Source organism: Pleurodeles waltl, chromosome 7 (assembly GCF_031143425.1).
Source record: "Pleurodeles waltl isolate 20211129_DDA chromosome 7, aPleWal1.hap1.20221129, whole genome shotgun sequence".
Taxonomy (NCBI): Eukaryota; Metazoa; Chordata; class Amphibia; order Caudata; family Salamandridae; genus Pleurodeles; species Pleurodeles waltl.
In genome coordinates, this window is record NC_090446.1 from 1,378,802,424 (window position 1) to 1,378,825,978 (window position 23,555).

At 44.4% G+C, this 23,555-nt stretch overlaps 1 protein-coding gene across 5 annotated transcripts in view; it reads left to right on the forward strand.

Moving 5' to 3' along the window:
• Positions 1–23,555, forward strand: part of PPFIA3 (PTPRF interacting protein alpha 3) — a 400,966-nt gene that overhangs the window by 291,703 nt on the left and 85,708 nt on the right. For all 5 annotated transcript variants that reach the window (XM_069200870.1, XM_069200869.1, XM_069200871.1 and 2 more), the window contains 3 exons: positions 9,241–9,334; positions 9,593–9,674; positions 17,719–17,919. In XM_069200870.1, the coding sequence (XP_069056971.1) occupies positions 9,241–9,334; positions 9,593–9,674; positions 17,719–17,919 (377 nt within the window). The remainder of the gene's footprint in view (positions 1–9,240; positions 9,335–9,592; positions 9,675–17,718; positions 17,920–23,555) is intronic.

The window sequence follows — 23,555 nt, forward strand, 5'->3', positions numbered from 1 at the left end:
GTGGGAACTCCACCCCAGAGTCCTCCTCCCATACTTCCACAGGTGGAGATTTCCACAGATAGACCTGTGCCGCAGACAATGCAAAATGCCCAGACTTCGCCTCCAGGCTCCCGCACCCGCTATCTAGGGGCAATGCTCTATGGATAAACTGGTCAGGGATATTTGCCTACACTTTTCTACCTCTCCCACTTCTTCCATTAGTGGTTCAGAAGCTCAGGGAAACGGCCTTTACCCTCATTCCAATAGCTCCCACTTGAGCTTGACAACCATGATTCACCACACTACCCAAGCTTTCTGTGGTGCATCACAAGAAGCTTCCCCTCAACCTGGATCTTCTCACTCAGAACCATGGATAATTCAGGCACCCAAATCCAAAGGGACTCAACCTTGCGATTTGGCTCCTGGGGTCATAGAATTTGGTTACCTCAATCTGCCACCAGCATGTATGACCATTCTCAAAGAAGCCTGTCAACCCACAACCAGAGAGTGGAAAAGATTTGTTTTCTACTGCCATAGTAAACACATTGGCCCCTTTAATGTGACTGTTCAAAACATTGTCTACTATATACTTAATCTGCAGACTTCTGGTCTTGTCTACACTTCAGTACGCCTGCATTTGGCTGCAGTGATGCCTACTTGCAAAACAGACAGTGTTTATCACTGTTCAACGTGACAGGTATTAAGGCATTCATGGAAGGACTTAAAAGAGTAATTTTCCCTAGGGCTCCTCCTGCACCTGCATGGAATCTCAATATTGTACTGACCAGCCTTATGGGTCCACCATTCGAACCATTGCGTAACTGCCCTCTCCAATTTCTGTCTTTGAAGGTTGCTTTTTTAGTAGCCATCACTTCACTTAGACATGTCAGTGAGCTCCAGGTATTAGCCTTGGAAGAACCTTTCTTCCAGCTACACAGAGACAGGGTAGTCCTTTGAACTAACCCAAAATGCCTTCCAAAAGTAGTCTCTCCTTTCCACCAAAACCAGTCAGTTGAATTACTGGTTTTCTTTCCTACAACCTCATTCAGTTGCATAAAGAGCCCTTCATACATTAGATGTAAAAAGAGCTTTAATGTACTATATTGACAGGACTAAAGAGTTTTATAAAACCAAGCAACTCTTTGTCGCTGTTTCGCCCCCTCACACACGGAAGACCACATATAAATAATGTGATAAAAGTGCCACAAAGTGATTCAAGTGACTCACAATGATCTAAGGTGGTGACTCTTCATTTGATAAGTGCTAAAATAGACCTTCATTTAATTGAAACATGTCTGAAAGTAAACAGATTAGTTTCACCTACGACCACTTAATCATTTCCCTTCTTGGCTTTATATCCATAATTCTTACTGACAAAGTATTCAGGTTTTATCCTAGCCCTAAACTCACAATTAAATTATTGTGGTCAGTAGCGCAATTTGGGGTTACCATAAAGGATGAAACATGGTGATCATTCATGGGAGAAAATATGATCGATTGTGCTAGCCACACAGCCTCCCAAGAATGTTGGTATCAAGAGCTCAGGTGAGGAGCAGGCTGCAAACATCAGGTCATATTTGATCAGTACATTGAGTGCCTCACTGTTCATGGTCCTGGGTGAAATGTAATTGACCCTTCTAAAGGTACTCTGAAACTGACTGATTTGAGATATTTGTTTTTACATAAATTAGCATTAAAATCACCCACCCATAACAATAATAAGTTGCTGTCATACCTAGCGGTGAAGGTGAGCTAACCTGCTTCCATTTGAACAATTGTAACAGTACAGTGATGATCAAAAATATTCTAGTAGAACTTAAATAACATGATGTTGAATGCTACTTGAAATTAAATATGCATTAATTAGTACTAGACCAAATCAAATTTAGGCCATGCAACTTTTCCCTGACCCAAAATTGAAATAAACACTGCTAAACCACCTTTAGGCTTTCCCATCCTGGAGGGTAACACAAGGGGGAGAAAGATGAGACAGCCTTTAATGTGAGTGGGTTCGGCCGTCCAGGTTTCCTGAACACAGATCATGTTGAATTTCTTAATGTGAGCAAGCCAGTCTGGGATGTGCAATTTGAAAGTTAATCTTGCTATGTTCCAAGAGATGAGATGAAAACCTGCAACCTGTGACTTGTTTACATTCGCTAGATTCTTATATCATTAAGACAGTGCTGCTGCATCAATGTTAATGTAACTAAGTAACAATCAAGAACAATCTAGCAATTTTTACATGTTCTTGAGGAACATTTAAGCATTTAAAATAAAACTTATAAAAGGCAACATGAATGCTCGTTTTTAGCTTTGGTGGTGTGATCTAGTACCACAAAAATGTGAGTAGGTTTCTTATTGAACCACATAGTTGGAGGGCATTTCATAAGCAATTGCAGCAGACTATGCACATCAATATTACAAACATGCTAAAAATGCTCATCTGAGCCACTGGTTTAGAGAAAGGGACAGTTATCTATTCAACAACATGGTGGACATAGAAAGATAAACCTCAAAATATGGCCTTCCAAGTACAACCGAATCCTGTGGCAACACTAAAAGGCACCTTATTTATCTAGATAAAACTAAAATATCCACCAAACTAGCGATGCCCCATTGTGTATGTGAATAAAACACACTACCAATCCATATCAATGAATATGTACTTGCCTCCTTTAATTCATAACACCCAATGCAGTGAAATAATCCCCATCACAAAGAATATTGCATGTGAGGGGCAGAGAATGACAGCATGGTGCTTTCAGCGTACTGGAAGATTGTAAAGGGATCATGGTTTATTTTGCAGTGTACTTTAATTGATTTCCTCTATGGATAGCCAACTAAGCCGCTTAGCACTGGAGTGACGTAGGAAGGCTTTTTCAATGAAGTAATGAGTCATGGTTAGGCTATACTGTTTTCAGTGTTTATTTTGTATGGATTTCATTGGTGTTTGTTTTCCAAACCTCTTGAAATCAGTGCTCATCAGTATTTATTAAGCTACCTACCCCCCAAAATAAACAATAACTGTACAGTCTATTCAAGTTTTCCATTCTTTCCAAAGCATGTTTTGCAGTGATTGTTAAAAAGCACATAATTAATGTAAAGAAGTAATGCAGGGTAAGTAGTGTTTTCTTGTTGGGAGTGTGTTCAATGGACTTTTGTTAGACTGTTATTAGCATAGAAAGTGTGTATCACAGTCACATCTCATTACCCTCACCCACATCTCATTACCTCTCACATTGCCACGCCTCTCGTTTACAGGACTAATAACGGATTAAACAAGTAAGTGTGCTACATTCAGATGTTTTAATTATCACATTTCTGGATATAGTTGAGGGTCTTTCACCTACTCCCTACTGAATATTGTGCCATTGTATGGGGCGATCAACCCTGCCAATAGTATAGTACCTTATCTTATGAAACCTTTGAAATGTTGAATTACATGAAAATAATTTACACACAAACCTGGAAGAAGTAAAAGGAAGAAAAAACAATATTTTATTGACACCCTCTAAGCATCAACACTCAGGCAGAATAACCTTAGGCTATTAGTATTTACTGCTACCTTATATTGGCTTATTCTGGAATAAATAAAAACTACTCAATCTCTCATTTTCCTTTCTTTGAATGACATTTTAGTTTGTGGTTGTGCAGGCGTTTACCAGTGTTTTTACGTTTACATCAATGAGGGCTGTTACCCTTTTGATGGCTTTTTAACAGTTATTACAGCTTTAAACATTATAAGTATAGCCTAGTCATGCTTTGGAATTGAATCCCTTTGAGTGAGGCACACAGGTAATGATGTTATTGCCAAAATCTGAGCAAGACATAATAGGCACACAGGCTGCAGTTCTTAGATGGACAGGCAAAAGAAAATATTTATTTTTTGATAGGTGAAAGGTCCCTTCATTACATGCTTCATGCAGATAGTATATGCAGATATCTACAGCCAGTTCTTTCAAGTTTGGCATTCAGGTGTATTTGTTGTGTGGGTAAAAATGAATACTGTAGGAAGCTGGCTCTGTATATACTATACCAAAATGAGGTATAGTGTGCACAGAGTGCAGGGGTTCCCCAGAGGCTTAACGGAGGCTAAATTAGATAATACTAATGCTCTCTTTTGTGGTAGTGTGGTTGAGCAGTTAGGCTTATCAGAGGGTAGTGCAAAGCATTTGTTGTACTCACACAGTCAAGAAATAAGGCACACACTCAATGGCTAACTCCAGGCCAATGGTTTTTATATTTAGAAAAAATATTTTTTTTTACTTTATTACTAGAAACAGAAGAACGTTGTTACAGGTAAGTACAGTTGTCAAAAGGTATCAAGCATATGTATTAAAAGTACTTTTTTTTTTTTTGTGTGAATAAAGCAGTTTACAAGTAAGTAGCAATTTTCTATTTGTAAAGTGGACAATTTTCCATAGGTGTCCATAGAGTCCTGGGGGGAAAGTATTAGCACAGAAAACAGGTAAGTAGACGACTTACGATTGCAGTCTTTGGGATTTAGGATGTCCACAGGTCAGTGTTTAGGCTGACCCCAAAAGTGCACCACCAGCAACACGGGTCGTCTGGGTGCAGAGGTCAAAGTTGGCTTTGGGTTTGCAATGGAATCCTATGAGAACTGGTGGTGCTTGATAGAAAGCAGATTGCAGGCAGGTACCTATGGGTCCAGGACACACACCTAGAGTGTTTAGGTCAGCACAGTGGGGCCACAGGATAACACCAAACACACGCCCTCAGCAGCACAAGGTGCAAACACTGAGCTGGGCGCCCAGGGCTTTTAAGTGGGGTCCTGGGGGGTCACAAAAGGTGCTGCAGAGTGAATTCCAGGAAACCAAAGTCTGGACAGGTAGTGGAGGCACCCACTTGATGTTTCTGGACTGTCGGTCCGATTTCCCAAGGCCTGGGGGCTGCGGGTGCAGGTGTCTCCTTGGGCGTCAGGAATCTTCATCGAATCCAGTCACTTTCAGGGGGGTCCTCCGGTTCAGGCTGCAGGCATCGTTGTCGGCCAGAAGGATTCAACCCAGGGTGGACTCGAGGTCTGAATGGCCTGGGGACCTTCTCTGCACCAGTGGGCCACCTAGACTTGAAAGTGGGTGTTAGGTGCAGAGTGGGCAGGCCTTGCGGATCTTGGTCAGTTCTGGCGTCCTTTTGGAGATTTCTTCTGGACAGGGCCATTGTCCTCCGGAGTTCTTGGTCATCTGCTAGGCAGGCAGTCCTCTGGGGGTGTTTAGAGGTCACCGGTCATGCTGGTTGCATTGCCTTCTTGGAGCAGGGGTCTTTGAAACTGCAGGCAGGCCGGTAAGGGTGGGTCCAAGTCATTTGTCATCTGGAGTCTTCACTGCTGGGGTCGGCTTAGCTGTCCTTCTTTCTTCTTTCTTCCGAGGTCACCAGAAATCTAGTGAGTAAGGTTCAGGGGTCAGAGGGTAGTAGCCAATGGCTGCTGTCTCTGATGGTGGCTACACCCTTCTTGGGTCCACTCCCTTTGGGGATGGAGGAGGCACATTCCTAACCCTATTGGTCCCTATCCTCCAAAACAAGATGGAGCAGTCTGTAAGGAGGGGGTCACTTCACCTTAGGGGTGGTTCCAGCTAAAGTGGACACTGCTCCTTGTTTTTCCTAATTTTCCTGCCAGACTTGACGCCAAAAGGACGGTTTGGTCGGGGGTGGGCATCTCCACTAGTTGGAGTGCCCTGGGACACTGTAACAGGAGGCCTGAGCCTTTGAGGCTCACTGCCAAGTGTTACAGTTCCTGCAGGTGGGAGGTCTGAAGCACCCCCACACAGAGCATGCTTTGTTCCTGACCCCAGAGAGCACAAAGTCTCTCACCCAATGAGGGTTAGAAACTTGTCTGTTAGTAGCAGGCTGGTCAGCCTTATACTAAAGGGCTGGGTAAAATACAGGGAGCATCTCTAAGATGCCCTCTGTGTGCATTGTGTAATAAATCCAACACTAGCAGCAGTGTGGGTGTATTGTGCTGAGAAGTTTCATACCAAACTTCCCAGCATTCAGTGAAGCCATCATGGAGCTATGGAGTTCGTAATGACAAACTCCCCACCCATGTACTTAATATGGCCACACTGCGCTTACAATGTCTAAGAATGGACTTGGACACTGCAGGGGCATACTTCTAATGCAGCTATGCCTTCGTCTGTGGTATAGTGCACCCTGCCTTAGGGCAGTAAGGCCTGCTAGAGGGGTGACTTACCTATGCCACAGGCAGTGGTTTGAAGACATGGGGTGCCATCTCGACTTTCCTTTTCTCCTCAGATAGAGGTTCACTCTCTGCTTCTTAATTCACATCAGTAACCATCAGCAGCCCTCACTGCCCAAGAGCAGGCTGACTGCGAGCAAATCTTGCAGCAGTATGCAGAGCTTTTGTCCTTAACCCCTGGACAGACACACCTGTGTACTCATGATATGCACACAGGAGACAGCTTGCCTGTCAAATCCAACATCTATCGGCAGTCTGATCAAGTTAAGGAGAGCATCAAAGTTGAAGTCAACAAGATGCTGGATTTAGGGGTTATTGAACCCTGACAGTCCCTGGGCTAACACAGTGGTCTTAGTCCCCAAACCTCATACATTGGGTGGAAAGAAATTATGTTCTAACAGCAAATTGTCATTTTACTGTGGGACGGTAGGTAGCCCCATTGGCAAGTGCAGGGTTACATGCTGACCCCTCAGCTATGCTAATCTCTGAGTGAGACTACTCAACCTGGTACTTCAAGGTGTCAAATTAATCAAGACCTCAAACCTGACTTGATGCCCAGGTCCGAATTCATGCCACTTTTAAGGAAAGGCAACTTTTAGAAATTTGCCACTTTGTTGCTCGGTTATTTTGGTGGCCGTTCACAGATGCTGGCCACCAGACAGCCTCTTCCCTCCGGCTAAGGAGAGTGAATGACTCTCAAGCACAGGGTTAATAGAGGCCTGCCGTGGACAGAGGTGTTGCCTCCGCCTCACAGGAAGCCATTCAGGGTGTTGTCCCAAAAGGCAAGCTCAAAGGGGAGTGGGCACATGGCAGCTGCAATCAAAAGGGCTGCTCCTTTGTTCAGGTAGACGGACTAGGGGCAGGAACCGAGAGTGGAAACCATTTGCCAAACTGTGTTTTTCTGTGTTACCAAGCAGGGGGATCAGACATCTTGAGCGTTTGCAGAATAATGTACTCTGGGATAGCTAAGATGCAACACATAGCCGAAAAGTGTCATAAGGAAGGAGGAAACTGTTCAGCTCATTGGCTAGTGATCACTTCATCCCCGAGGGTACTTATTGGCCATAAATTTGGCACCCAGACCTAAGATCACATATCCACAGGTGCGCAGTCACATGGAATGGCATGTGTGCTACTTCAGATTTATTTAATTAAAGTTTCCAATGTCAGACACCTATCTTGGGCCATTAAATTAAAAGAATGTTATGTACCTGTTAAGAAAGAAGCGACACAGTAGCACATTGCAGCTTCCTGGCCTGCCCAATTTTTTTTTTTAACAAAGATCACAACGAGGAGGCGCGGAAGAGCAATGGAGGAATGCATGTGGGAAGTGAGTCAATGCTGCTGATTTGGCAGGAGCAGCAAGGGATGGTTAAGATACAATTTAGGAATGGGGGCAAGTGGGGATTAAAAAAAAGTGCCAGCTGGGAGAACAGTGCAATCGCTGTGGAAGGCAGGGGTCAGCAACATGTAGATTCATGGTGTAATTTGCAGGGGTAAGCAGCACACAAGCAGTGGCAAAGCCAATAGGTCTCACATTTGGGACCTGTTGGCTTTGCCAGTGCCTTTTGAATATACTTTATGGCAGGGGACCCAAATAAATAAGAACATTTTAAAATGTTTGCAGTGATGTGGGGCCAGCATGCATGATGAGGTATGTGCAAGGCAGTGAATGGTGTGGGTGCCATTTGCTTTAATTTTTTACATATTGATTCAAGATGGAAGACACCATCAGTAAATTTAAAAAATAATGATTTTTTAGAGCGAAACCGCAAAGTGAGAATAGGGGAAGCAGGTGGAGCTGGGGGTGGGGGGGGAGTATTGCACAAAGAAGAATGCAACACTATGGACAAGTGAGAAGCACACACCGAGAAAAGAACACAGTGCAGGGGGGATAAAAATACGAGTGGGAGAGAAGCACATAAAATTGACAGCTACATGGAAGGCGATGGAGAAGCATGCAAGGCTGAGAACACCGCAGAGCAATGAGTGCATGAGAGAGAAATACTGAGCGTGGGGTTTGGCATTTGAGGGGAGCATACAGAAGGAAAAGAGGAGAGAGTTGGAAATGCATGGACTCTCGTGGAGTACTTAACCTAAAATAAAAAGAAGAGTTCCATAAAAGTGAACTGGGAAAGGATAGAAGCCATCCAGTCACTAATAAGGCTAAGAGACTATGTTGCAGTGGCAGGGCAAACACAAGATGGACAAGCTGGGACAGGGACAGTGAAAGCCATCAAATAATAAATAAGCAAATAAGGGTGACCATAAAGCAAACCAGTGGTAAGCAGTGGGCGGGCTGCAAGCCCCTGTAAGTTCTTGGCATGCCCACAGTATGTCTCTTGCAACCAGACAGCTTGCACTGTCTGGTAGACTCAACCTAAAATGTAGCCAACTGAATGCATGCATTGGGTGGCCATATGGCACCTAGTCAGAAAACAATACACAAGAAATGCTCTAGAGGCATGTCAATAAAAAGAATATGTATTAAGCCGTTGAATACGAAGCCAAGAAATTAGATGAACCAGAAACCCATTCCATCAAAGGCAAGGGACTGACTCAAAGCCCACTATATGTATATATATATATATATAAATGTGTAGGGGAAAGTAGGTCCCAGAGAACAGCTAAACTTCTCTGTAGCAAAACCTAGAAGCATTAAGATTAAAGAATATGCTGCGTGCATTTTGAAGCTCATTAAAATCTTTGGGGTCTGTAAATGGCTACAAAAAGGAACATGAGAGAGGGCATTTTTAGGGAGGTTGGGAATGGTCAGAGCTTTGGTTCTCATGAGGCAGAAATATTTGTTTTACCTTTGGCAATACTAGAATTTGTTCGTCTTTCTCCCAACAGTAGTCACTATTCCACTCATTTCTGGAGTTCTTTCTTTTCATGCTCTCCTGCAGTTGTCAGCAAGACCTATTTTGGCCCATACTTCTCATGGTTAAGTTTTCATGCTCTGCACAAAGAGAGATTCATTGGTATTACAGAGTAGGGGATTCTAGCTCAAGTTTGTGTTTTAATTTCTTTTTGTACTTCCTCTTCAGCTGGGACCCCGTCAGATGAGACGTCACCAGCAGATCCCCTGGGGCTCACCAAGCTGGCTGGACCAGTGGACAAGGACCGGAGAAGCAAAAAGAAGTAAGAGGGTGGAGTGCACATCTTGTAGGTCGGGGAGGTAGATGAAGGCTCGGGTCCAGGCCTAAGGTGTGAACATGGAGTAAAATAGAGAAACGTCTTAATAATGTCCTACATCCGAGTAGACAAAGCACAACTTTCTACTTGCTTTAATCTGTTCTCGATGAGTGAGCTGTGCCCCAAAGGTGCTGCACTCGTTATGTGTGTGTCTGTGTTAATACTGGGAGGCTGGAATCACCCGCTACCTTGTTGTCTCTGCAGGCATGAGCTCCTGGAAGAGGCCTGCAGGCAGGGCCTGCCCTTCGCCGCCTGGGACGGCCCCACTGTTGTGTCCTGGCTTGAGGTATGAAACTTTTTTGCTGGGTGGGGGAGGGAAGGAGGCACATGAAATTGACAGCTACATAGGAGGGGGGGAGAAACACATGAGGGTGAGAACACCATGGAACATTGAGTGCATGAGAGAGAAATACTGAGCATGGGGTTTGACATTTGAGGGGAGCATACAGGGGAAAAAGAGGAGAGAGCTGGAACACGAAAGAAAAAGAACAGTTTCATAAAAGTTGGCTGGGGAGTTATGCAAGCCATCCAGTTGTATGTGAAAGAAAGCCACCATTTGCTGAAGCAGCTGACCTCACAGTAGCTTGGGAAATTACGAGATCTAGTGGCCTGGACAGTTCAGCAGAAATACCTTGGCTAGGAAGAATCTAATTCCATCAACATCTTTATTAAATACATTCATATGCACCCTTTGTTGCCTTCGTTTTTGGAAGGCACGTCATAGTGACCTCCTTCCCGTCCCCTAAAAAGGTGGCAGTGGCACAAAGGTAGGTTTTTGTTAGACTTGTTGATTATGTTAAATCATATAAAAAAAGTTCATTCTAGTGATGCTGAAAAATTCAAAGCTTATGGTAAACTTTCCAAGTCCATGGATAACAGGGGGTAGGGGGGTTAAAAGAGTGAAAGAATGTGAAGAGACGAGTAACAAGCCTGGGATGTTAAGATATTTTTTTGTATTTATGAGACAGGCCCTCTCAGTCAGTCTAGTAGCTAGTGTTTTCTGAACCATAGTCCATAGCCACTAAATCTTTGCTACTCATTGCAATACAGCCAGCATGGGATTACATTAGACCCTTTAGACCACATGACTTCGGTGTCTCTGCACCTGCTCCACTGTTGATAGCTATGCCCTTGCGTTCCACATCTTTCACAAACTGTCTTATTTAGGGCCTGACTTAGATTTTGGTGGACAAGTTACTCTGTCACAGTGGTGATGGATAGCCCATACGCCTAAATGTAAATCTCATAGGAAATAATGGGATTTATATTTTGCAAGATGGGTTCGTCGAAAATCTAAACCAGGCCAATAGCTTGTGTTGGACTGGGAGCTGAACTCAGTCTGCAAAGATGTGTTCACATCATCCCATATTTTACTGAGTGAATGAGTCACACCCAATCCAGAACAATTTTTAGGGGTGGAGGGTATAATGTGTGTACCCATACAAGAAAATTGTATATGTTCCCTAAGGGCTGTTTGCCTGACTGGTTAGCTGTTGATCCCTTTGTTCATCCATCCCTGAAAATAGTATCCTTGTCCTCAGCCTACCCAGTGATGGGAATTCTTTGTCACAAAATTAGAATACCGTAATTCAGTTAACTTTTGTGGTCAGTGCATGGCTGCATGTATTTCTTGAATATTGATCATTCATATAGAAATATGTCAGTTCATAGCATGTGTAGCTGTAGATGCACATGCTCTGCATACTCCTGTTTGGATGTTTGCAACATGATTTTCTTTGAAGAAGTCTTTTGTGTCACAAGGTATAGTGACTCCCCCTTAGTTGGTAATGCACATAGGCACCACATCTATTGTTAAATTGCTTCCTCCCCCCCACCATCAGGTGAGAACGAGTAACAATTGGGGCCTGTGTACGGCTTCTGACTTCGCTTACCACCCGGCATACTCGTCCTCTCAGATCCTGTGCTACTGAGTATATCAACCGGATACTCGATCCTGCTTCCTTTTTTAATCGAGGAACACAAATAACCTGGCTTGTCTCTGGGCCTTTGCACTGGGGCCTTGGACCTGTCATGGGGCCTTACAAACATCGTCTCTTAAACCTGGCCGACGAGAATGCCAGATCAGTGTCTCTCAGCAACACTCGAAGTTTCTCTCGACGGACCACCATCAAGTCTGCTATCTCTGCCTCGTCCCACAGCACAAGGACACCACGTGCCAGGTCTGTCTCACCTTCTCGTCGAATAAGACTCTTCAGTTTTGAAATGAGCAGAGGTGGGCCCACCAGAGAAGGCAGACATCCAATACCTCAATATCTTCAGAGAACGTGATGTGGAAGCGGAGGAAAAGGCTAGTCCATCAGAGACCCAGGTGGTCCAGTCTAGCTTATTGGCGAGCTAACCTTCCAGTTCCCTGGGGGAACAGCAGCAAGTCCCTAAAGGACCACAGTTGCGGAAGACTTATGGCCTGATTTAGATCTTGACGGGAGATCCGTCTTCCCTCCGTGGCGGCAGTTTCAAGTCCATGTGGAGAAATCTCCCAAGAGCCTTCCACGCATCTCACGCTGCAATACTTGCACGTATTTGACACCGGTAGGCACTTGGTTCACTGAGACATCACAACTCCTTGCCACTTACATTACTTCATGACTGCTGGGAGACTGCTCGGGCACACCAAACACAAATAAGCAGTGGTCCAGCTTGATGGAGAACCCGACGAAGGTGCCTGTCAACACCAGATTTCTCCTTATTCAATACTATATCATCCAATGCGGCTACCTAATGCCCGCTAAAATCAGTCACTACTTTAATCGAATGGAGGTAGAATGCCCATGTTGCCACCTAATAGACGCAGACCTGTTGCACATGTTATGGTCAACCTACAGAGTTACTGGACTGTGGTGATGTAGCGGTTGCTGCATTGCATGAATCACACGGTCCCATTCACATGGGAGACTTGTATTCTGGGACTCTTCAATAGAACTAGAAACAATCATGTCACAGCAAGATTTCTGGACTTAGGTTTTATTCTTGCCAAAAGACTCCCTCAAGCTGACGGATTCCCAACAGCCATATTTAGATGTGTTGCGGCTGAGCCTCTGATCGCCTCAAAGGAGTGTTATCTGTCGCGTAAGAGGTGCTCCACTGACTGTTCCCTTTCTCCTCTGGCAACCAGACTCCTGCAGATACCATGGGATTCAAATCTACCATTCAGATAATGATCTACTAGATGGGAGCTTAATGCGCACTACAGCCTCTCCGAAATCCCAGATGGCCTTTTTGAAGATGCTGCCTCTGTCTGTGTATGAGGCCGAGTCTCCCTCTTAAAAATGGTTGCTTTGCTGTGCCTGCTCTGTTTTTTTGTGAATCTCCCCTTGTTTAGTCCAGTCACCTTCTTTTGTTCTTTCGAGTGGACCATCCAAGATTTTATACGGCACAACTTCCACTGCAGAGTTGTACTTACTAAACTATACAGAGCCACGGACCAGGGTGGACTGGCACTTCCTAACTTTGAAATCTGCTATCTTGTGGACCAGTTACAGTGGATATCTCACTAGTTAGCTGCTCGGAACCTGCCTGATACGGCCACATTGTCCCACCTTGGAAACTTCCTCACATACTTCACTTATTCCATCCATGTGCTGGACATCCCACAACTAAGGCCCCACTATTACATGTAGAGTATTGCTGCTTCCGCAGGAGCCTTTAGCTCACTAGATCGACAGTACCCTATGCACTGGCCATTACTCTACGGGGGACACCGCATGGCCCCCACGCTACATCAGCAGTGGAATTCATGTCATGGCATGCTGCTGTATTTTACACACTAGGGGATCTGTATGACTACCATACTCTACTCACCTATGAAGCTTTAATGGAGAAGTCTGGTCTACCTCCTGGAGGTTTCCTCCTACACCACTCTAACATTGGCACACTGGGACAGACATGGGGGGGGGGAATCACCCACAAGTCTCCTACGCACCTCACGCTGCAATACTTGCTCGTATTTGGCACCAGTAGGCACTTGGTGTGTGACCGCTAAGAGACTGTTCGGGGCACACCATATGTGGATAAGCAATGGTCCAGCTTCCTGGAGAGCCCGACGAAGGTGCAATGCAACACCAGGTTTCGCCTTATTCAGTACTGTATTATCCAACGGCCTACATTCCGCCCACTGAAATCAATCAATACTTTGCGCATGTTGCCACCTAATAGATGCTGACCTGTTGAACATGTTATGGTCATGCCCCAACTGACAGAGTTACTGGCCTGCGGTGATGCAACGGTTGCTGCATTGCATGGATTGCACAGTCCCATTGACATGGGAGACTTGTATTCTGGGACACCTCCATAGAACCCAAAAAAATAGTGTCACAGCGAGATTTCTGGACCTAGGTTTTATTCTAGCAAAAAGAATCATTACTCGCAGATGGAGATTTCCCGATCCGCCATGCTATGAGCCCTGGCTGCAATCCATGATGATCTGGGCACAAGCGTTGCTGTCCGCTTGGAGGACGTCCTTGGCCCTCACAAATAGTCAATAGCTACTAACTGGGACACAAAACTGGCTGGTTTACACACAACTATACCCAACATCCCTACACACAAGTCCGAGCCACCACTGGGAAATTCAGTGGGCACAGAGGAGCATGTGTCACAACTCATTTAGCCGCATGCCTGACGCCGGCTCCTACGGAATCTAATCCGTGCCCCAAACCATAGTCCAACCCACTTGCCGTCAGTTACCTGACCGACACACATGTCACAATCACAGCCAGGTACCTATTAACTCCTCTACACAGATGTACCAGTATCCTTGATAACTAACTGCAACCAGAGCTTATTTTCCTTTCCAACTGTTTATTGTTTTGTCCCCGGTTCAGTTTCTTCTGCTAATGCTTTATTGCAAAATGTTTTAATTGTTCTTTATTAAAACATAAAGAAGAATCTGCTGACATCACTACAAAGGCAAGCATGCTTATTCTACATTGGTTTAAATTATGCAATTATGTATTAGTACCAGACACGAAGCATTGTAAAATTGCATTTCTAATACATGTCATAGCATATTGCACTGATATACCATGTAAATACCACCTCTTTTGATCATGTTTAATTCGTCATGCTAAGTATGCTATCTTCCAATAACAAAACGTACTTTAATGCGTACACTGTCATTTATTGTATATAACTGTAAAAACATTGAGGCAAAAGTTTAAAAAAAAGATTGAAACAAAAAAAGAGGTGCCCCACCAACAGCACAGTGGACTCCTATGCTGGCTAACATTACTCCGTCGCCGTCAGGCTAGCAAGTTATCACCAGCCATAGTTAGAATTCACAGTTGCAGTGGTGATGTTATGGCAGTGGTTACCTGACGGAGGGAGTACATTACTGGAGGTGAGGCTATGCTTGAGGCTATGGAATGGATGCTAGCAGCACACACCTGATGTACTATGGCTATATGTTTTCACCTAGATACCACACAACACACTCCAGTCACATCATGATCCTTTGCCATTCCATCACAACACCACATTTTGCTGTAGTAAACAAACAATGTAATGAGCCCAGGCGCACAACATACACACACTATTGAGACTACACCCACATACACCACACCAACCACCACAATAACACAGTAATCAAAAACAACACACTCACACAAAAGCATACCCACACACTTCACAACACCAACCAGAACCAAACAACCACACTCGCCTGAATGTTGCACACCACTAAAACAGCACAACCAAACATACACAACAAACATAGGACCCACACGCAGCTGCCAAACATACAGCCCTGAGGGCTGCAGCACCACTTGTGCCATCCCCAAGGATCCCTCACCAAAACCACACAGTGCTACCATTGCAGACTACGTGTGTTGGTGCAGGTAAATTTGAAAACATGGCCTGTCACACTCCCCTGTGTGCCAGGTGTAAGTCACCCCTAAGGCAGGACATATGTGAGGGCATAAATGCCTGAGCAGATATGCCCCTGCTATTCTTAGTGAACAAGGAAGCCATGTTAAATACATGTGCTGGACACTGGTCTCTACAAGTTTCCCAGATACATGATGGCTTCTCTGAACTCAGATGTTTGGTATCAAACATCTCCGATTAATAAACCTCCACGAACTCTAGTGAGGAGTTTATTGATAAATGCACAAAGAGGGCTTCTTATAGGTGCCCCCTGAAAACCTACCAGCTACTAGTGTGTTAACGGACTGGACCTGACCACTTCAGCCACCATAGCCATGTTTCCGCCCCCCCCACCAAGGTGAGAGCCAGTACTTTTGGGGCCCAGAGACAAAAGCCTGCACTGGTCGGGGGTGTTGACACCTCTCCATGCAGGATGGACGTTCCAGAGCGGGAAGCTTCAAAGGCCTGGCCGCCTTTGAAATGCGATCCAGGTCTCTCCAAATGGTGGAGAAGACGAACCCCCCGTCCTGACCCCAGTTTTGGCAGCAGAACAAGCTGGAAATTCAGGCAGATTAGAAGGTGTGTCCACTTCATGCTAGTCCCACCCCTAAGGTAGATGAGCTGAAGTGGATTCCACTTTTTAAAAAGGAATTGGAAGTAGTTAGACCAATAGGGTTAGGGTTATGCCCACTTCCCAGTGGAAGTGGTCATAGGAAGTGGGTGTAGTTACCCTAAAGGTGGTCACTCCATTGGCTACCACCTGACACTTCCTATAATGCCCCTAAATTGAGTATTTAGGTGGCACGCCTAAATCCTAGAACTCAGATCCTCACGACTGGAGAAGAAAAGGATAAAGAAGGGACGTACTAGCAGAAGAGGAGAAGGAGCAGCTCACCTGGTACCAACCCTGTCACCCTGTCTGCACTCCTTGACGGACTTTTCACCAAAAGACGCCTTGTCTTGCAGCTGAGCCTCCAGAAACCTGGGAGCACTGCCTGCCTTTGAAAAAGACTCAAGTCGGCCATGAGCAGCGGACCTACTCTCCAACCAACTCCAAGGAAAGAACTTTTCAGTCTCCAGAACTGCAAAGACCTGACACCTGAAGTCACCAATGCGCACCCGCTGTCACCGACCCAAGTGGGAGTGGATCTCCTGTGCCAGCAGGGTCCCCCAGCTGTCCATAGACCGAGTCCATTGTGGTTTCACCACTCCTGGACTCCCTGAAGTCGCCTCTGCACGCAGGCCCCCTCTCCTGCAGCTACTACAGTGAGAGAACCCAACACCTAAAGCAACCACTTCACCTGTCACCGCCTGCCCGAGTTGAAGTGGACACTTGGTGTCAACAACATCTCCCAGTTCTCCTGAGCTTATGTCCATTGTGGTTTCACCCCTCCTGGACTCCACTACGACACCTGCAGCCTCAGACCACAGGACTCCCCCACTGTGAGTGCTCCAGGACAAGAAAACCTGATGCCAAAGGACACCCCAACATCCATCGCCCCTGGGCCTTGGCAAAGGGGGACCAAAGGTGCTCCTACGTCCCCAAGTACCTCATGTTTTAAACCTACCTGTTGGTTGCCCATAACTACCCCTCTCCCCCCAGCCGGAGCCTGCAGCCTAAATCCATTGAGATCAATACCCAGTAAAATACATTGGGCACCCGACGCGTACTGCACTTCTGCACCCGGCCACACCAGTGCTGCCCGGAGTGACCAGTTGGTATGGTCCTAACCCCTGCCTAGTACTTACCCTAAGTCTACAAGATTGGTTCCATGAGTTGTCAATAAGTGCTTGTTTGCAGACTGTATTTTCCTCCCATAGAATAACATTAAAGAACTCTAAAATTGTACTATCAATTTTTTTAACTAAAAAGTATTTATGCTTGAAAATGTACTTACCTTATCACGAAGTTCTTGAGTTTAATGTATATATAAAAAGAAGTGTTATTTTTTATTCTTTGAGTGTATGTTATTTTTCTAAATTGGTCTCAGTTTTATTCTTTGAGTGTATGTATCATTTATTGCCTCTGTGAGTACAACAAATGCTTAGCACTACCCTAACTGCTCACCCATGCTACCATAAATGGAGCATTATTCCTATCTACCTTTGCCTCTGCAAACCAACGGTGTACTTCTTTTTAGTACAGCATACAGAGAGCCAGCTTCCTACACTCCTATTCAGAACTAGTTTGACAGAAACAACGTTGCATTTTAATACAGCACATAAATACTGCAGCTGATGAGCATTCACAAGGCGTTCAGTGACACACGCTCTCATGCTTGAATATACTTTACCCAGGAATAGATTTAAATTGTGAGAAAGTGGCAGCAGGACATTTGGTGTTTTGTTAGTAATTTCTGAAATTTGGAGATGTTAATTTTGCCCCCTCAGAGTGCTGTCACCAGGGCATGCAATACCTAACCTCTTGTCTGCTAACTATTCCTCCATAGCTCTGGGTGGGAATGCCCGCATGGTATGTAGCTGCCTGTCGTGCCAATGTGAAGAGTGGTGCCATCATGGCTAACCTGTCGGACACAGAGATCCAAAGAGAGATCGGCATCAGCAATCCTCTCCACCGCCTCAAGCTTCGCCTTGCCATCCAGGAGATGGTATCTCTCACCAGTCCATCAGCACCTGCGACCTCACGCACGGTAAGGAGACACAACAGAGCAAATTACCTTCCTCGCCCTTAGGCCCCTTCACCTCTCAAATACTAGAAAAACAGACTCTGTCATCCCTCCACCACCACCCAACAGTGTCTGCGACCTCACTGACGCCAAGAGCAAGTTTCATCTATACTCATCATTACATAGTGACTGCTACCTCTCCCTTTGTAACGAGTCATTGTAATACAAGTTCCCATCCTTGCACATTTTACATTGCACACTACCACGCTACCTTCAAAAGGGTAAGGAAGCATCAATATAGAGTCGCCAATATAATACGAGGTACTTTACCAAAGCAGTGCCTTCCCACACCACTGAAACAGCACTTGTCACAAATCAGAATATAAGGAGCCATGACAGAGCAAGTCTTGGTTTTCAACCACTGCACAAAGTACAGTAAGGAGTCAAGTGGAGGCGTTTGCATCTTCAGTCACCTGAAATGACTGCAGTCTTCTGTGCCTGATCTGCACTATATGCACATCTGTACAGCAGGCTTTGCCACCCCATAGAAGAGTCTAGAATTAACCCTGCCTAAACAGCAAGCCCAATTGGAAAGGGTAAGTGCAGCTTACAGTACTAAAATTGTGCACCGTGCTCTACACAGTGCTATGTGGAAGAAGTACTACTGTTTGCTATGCCCTGCATGGCTCTGTGTAACTGCTGGCACACTAATGCACAGACAGCATTGCACACCGTGCCTCGCAGCGCTGTGTATCTATGAAGCCGAGGTCCCTATATGTTCAGCAGTATAGGTTATTATTTTCCATTACTGGATCTTTCCTGTTATTCTTGAAAACTGAATAGTTCTGCTTGCTTGCATGATTGTCAACCAGGTTTTTACAGATGAAAACTTCATCTTTTTTCTATAGGTAGAGCCCTATTTAAAGTCACAATATATTTTTTTCTTTCTTTTTATTGAAAACAATAGCCAATTATAATAAAAAATGGCAAAACTAGAAGCTTTAACTAAACACAAAACTTTAAGCCTAAAGAAAACAGCACCTCTTTTAGGGGTCCAGGCTGATCTTGCTATCTTGAAGGTGACAGATGTAAAGGATGTTCGTTTTTCTGCACCTTATAAAACGGACCCCTGAACAATGGGCTCTGACAGTTGTACTTTAAACTGTTTGCACATAATCCAACGTATCTGAAGTGTGGCTCTCAGATGTTTTTGAGAGAGTTTGCATTGAATATACTGTTTTCTTCTTTCCCAGACCCTGTGCCTTCACTGTTAATCAAGTGTTCATGCTATGGCAGTTGAAATTTAGAATTAGAAAACACCCCATTCTCCTGTCCTCTGCATCCTTATCCACACATTTCTGTGTCAACAACGTGAGCTTTGACTATTAATGAAACAGCAAAATGCGTGAGTCAGGAATAGGATGATATTCCCCTAATGACATTTGACTAGTCTTATCCATTGTAACAAATACCAGTACCCAGTGTGGTCTCATCCTCTCCACCGACAGAGTTCTAAGATTGATTTTGCACATCACACACAATCTGTGGCACTTTACCACAGCTGAGAGTGGCGAAATCTTACTGTGATGTTTGGTTGTTATTATTACTTCTCATGGGACACGGTACACTAGTTTACAGGTGACTTTCCAAAAGAATAATGCCAGGATTTTTTTTTTACTCAGAAGACATGCTGGTTTCAGATAAAGTTATTATAGTGTTGGCAGATGCTTCACATTTGACAGCCAATTGATATTCCAACAGCACATGTAAGAGATGGTCAATAGGTATGCTTCGCTGTTCACAATCAAAGAACACATTAAATCTTCATTCTCAAACATTTCCCTTATTAATATCTATACAGAATAGGAGTTGCACTAAATATGGGTCATAGCAAATCTGCTTCGCACTTTCGGTCTGGAAATGAAAACGATGAATGCTACAAACATTGCTGGTCCGAATGCTGTGATCAAAAACCACAGGATTAGTACCAGCTTGTCCAGGTAAACTTCCAGCAGCTCATAGTCTCTTACTCTCCCCTCATTGTTATCCAATCCAGTAGGTAAGCATTATTAAACACCTGGAAAAGAGGCACAGAATATCAAATGATAAATTGGCACTCCTGTTGCCAGGTTTAGATAAATGCTGAGGCTTAAGCCATCACCTCCTTCTTTCCGGCCGAGGCTTAAGCCATCACCTCCTCCTTTCCCTCCAGCAAGGTTTAATCAAGTACGTCCATGATACAGAAAATTCACCTTCTACAATAATGACGGACAATGGTACCGGAATTAGGGCCTCACAGAACCAATGTGTCCACTCAAGATTCCTCCTCATAAGAAAAAAAAGTGCCAGAGAAAGAGCTAAACCAGTACAGGTCCTGGGAAGGATAAACAAGTGAGTGCAAAATACAAAAAATAATTATATTCAGCTGCATGAGATTGTGTGTAAAAATATATATATAGTATTTCTATAGCTCAAAAGGCTGCAGAATGTCAATGCTGTGGATGAGCATAAAGGCAGTGAGTAATATGAGCTGAGGCTGAGCTGTGGACGGTGAATGCCTTTTGATATACTGTTCTTTAAAAAGATGAGTCTTCAACTCTTTCCTAACTGGAGCAGCATTGGTGCGTTCCTCGTGGATTTGGGGGTGTTGCTTCAGATCCTGAGTGCATAGATTGACAAGTTTTTTTTTCTTATTGGCATTATTTAGTCTGTAGTGGGGTCACCGGGCTAGGGATGTGCCGATAGCCACCAGGAGTGCTGAGCTTATCTGCAAGATAAGCAGGTCTGCTGGTTGTGATGGCTTTGTAAATAATGGCAGCTAGTTTTGAATATGGTGCTGGTCTGGTCAGTAAGGGGAGCCAATGGCATTCCAGCGGGTTGAGGATGATGTGATCATATTGTTTTAGACCCTGGATGAGTTGTGCTACTGCTTGTTTGACACCCCTAAGGGATGCCATTGTGGATTTTAGGAAGGCATGGAGTAGTGCATTACCACCACTGGGATGCAAGAGTACCCATTCTTAACTAGCAGTTCTGAAGTCGCTCTATGAAAGCAATGGCTTGACTTTCTTTAGAAGACAGAGCTGCTATCAGTCTTTGTTTTTTTCCAGTATGTTCCTTGAGGGTGAGGTCGGTGTCCAGGGGGAATCCAAGTGAGTTGACATTCAGGGAAGGTTGGGGTTCGAAGCCTTCAGTGTTCATGCAATTGGACCTGATTTGTACTGTATCTTGTTTGTAGTTCTTGGCTAATAACAGAAATTCTGTCTTGGTTGGTTTGAGTATTAGGTAGTTGCTGGAAATCCAGGTCTGGGACATGTATCATTTTGCATGTGGGTGAATCTTGGCACTGTTACCTGTGATAGAGTACCAAGTGGCTTCATGTAAATATTGAAGATGACAAGAGACAGTATGGAACCTTGAAGAACACTACAGGTGACAGGGATCTTTTGTGGCCTGGAAGAGTCTAATTACAACAAGAAAATTTCATTTTTATGGCATTGAATCTACAGTATACATATTACTATATTGTGGCCATTCCAAAGCAGAGGACATCCTATTGATTTTTTTTGGTCAAAATGAACATTTACATTTCAAGAGGCACTTATTCAACCTAAAGAGGTTACCGAAATTTTTTTGCAAGAGTATGGCGGTGGTATCCACCAACTAAAGACAAATGTCTACCTTTCACCTATTGAATTGTCATCTTAAAACCATATCCATAAGCTGAGAGCAGAAAGACTTTCAGATACCATTAATGCCTGTGCAAAAGCTTTCCTTGAGCAATAAATTCACTATTTGGAAACTGTGGTAAACAAGAGTCGCAGGAGCGCATTCTTCTGCGGAGAAACTCTTTCATCCATGAGAAATCTCACCTTCTGTGAATAAAGTTCAGCTCTTAGGCTCATCCCATCTGTTCCCTGTAAGTCTTGGTGACAATGTGCAGCTTCATTGTCCTAAATGACAGGTTGCACATTGGACTCACGCAGATTTACATATATGACCAATAAATAATCAGAGCTCACTGAAATGGGTACAGATTGATACTGCTGGAGGCAACTTTACAATCATTCCAATGCTGGTTGAAGACCTAAATATGATGAAAAGAGGATTGTTTTAGCACCTAAAAATGCCACAAATAATTGTGGAAGACAATTCAGAGGAGAGATTGAACCCAGAAGATCTGCAAGTTCAAGTGATGTGGTTCCAAAGGAAGATGTAGCATCATATTAATAAAAAGAAACTGAGGAATGTACATCTTGTTCAATAATCTTTCCAGTCAGGGAAACCCAAAACAGACTGTGCTAATAGCCATATACTACCTGCACAAACAGGGAGGAACAAGGATGAGGACCTCTCTAGGAAGGTTCATACCATTTGATACTGTCTTCTAGCCAAGGACTTGATCATCACAGTGGTTCACATAGCAGGAGTACAAAACCTACGGGCCCTTTCACTAAGCAATAGTGTCACATCCCAGTATTCTGATGGATACTTCTAACTGCAGATTCCTCACCATTAGAATATCCACAGGCACCAGACTGGATCAGGAAGATTGTTTAGCTTAGCCTTCACATGCAAGTAGATAGTGCTGTCCGGCTCTGCGCCTTCGCGCCGGAAATGAAGGCTGCGTATGAGCACTAGCCTAATGTGCTGGTGTGCGTTTCTTAATTTCCACACCTTCATATGTGGATCTGGAGCTAGCTCATAACTTTTTCTAATCATTTGGCAAGTGTTTTATTCCAGTGTGCAAGGACACATGCCCCTTCCTAAAACTTCAGAGTTTAAGCCTAGCAGGGGCTGTTGCAAGTAGATTTCTCCACAAGGTATGTTTCTCGTTTTTGGGCTGTATTCATGACCCTAAGTTGTGTGAGGAAAATGCTCTTATGCTTCCAAGAGCAGTTCGGGATCACAAAGCCATGCATCAACAAATAATGAAGGATATTACGTATGCTCCGATCCTGCTCGATTTTGAGAGTATGGACCCATTCCGTTTTCCTCCCACAACAGACCTTTGTCGTGGTCCAAGCGTTTTAATGAGTTGAAGACCAAAAAGAAACATAAGAAGACCAGATGGGACTTGTCACAGTCTCACCACTGTCTCTTTGAGAAGTTTTGCGTAAATTAAGGTTCCACCGATTCTGCTTCCCCTCTGAAGAGGCCGCCAGTCGTATTGTCATGTCCAAATCCGAGAGAACCCATCTTGATATCAACCAGGATTGCTTCCTGAAACAGTTCGGACGCAAGCAGTGCCTTTTCACCATGATTCAGACATGACCACAACTTTGCTTAACAGCGCTTCAACAACTTCTTGGGTCTTATTCTCACCAAAGCCAATCAGCCTTTGGAAACAAGGGGGATGAAGGGGATACATTTCCCACACAATATGATGACAGCAATTTCTATTTGGACCTAGAAGTGGCCAGTGGGCTCAACACTACCCCTGAGGTGGGCTAGGTTCTCCTTCTTGTCCTTCAACGGAAGAGGCAGCATCATTTGCTGTGCTCATCAGATGGGAAGCTGAAGTACTTGACTTACAGTTGCTGTATGTTGGGGTCAAAACCAGTGTCCTCACTGAAGTTTTTCAGCCTGGCTCGAGCCCTTGCTGCCATTCCTCAAAGCCCGGATGGACACTCTCATGGACACCGGGGCTTAACCTTGTT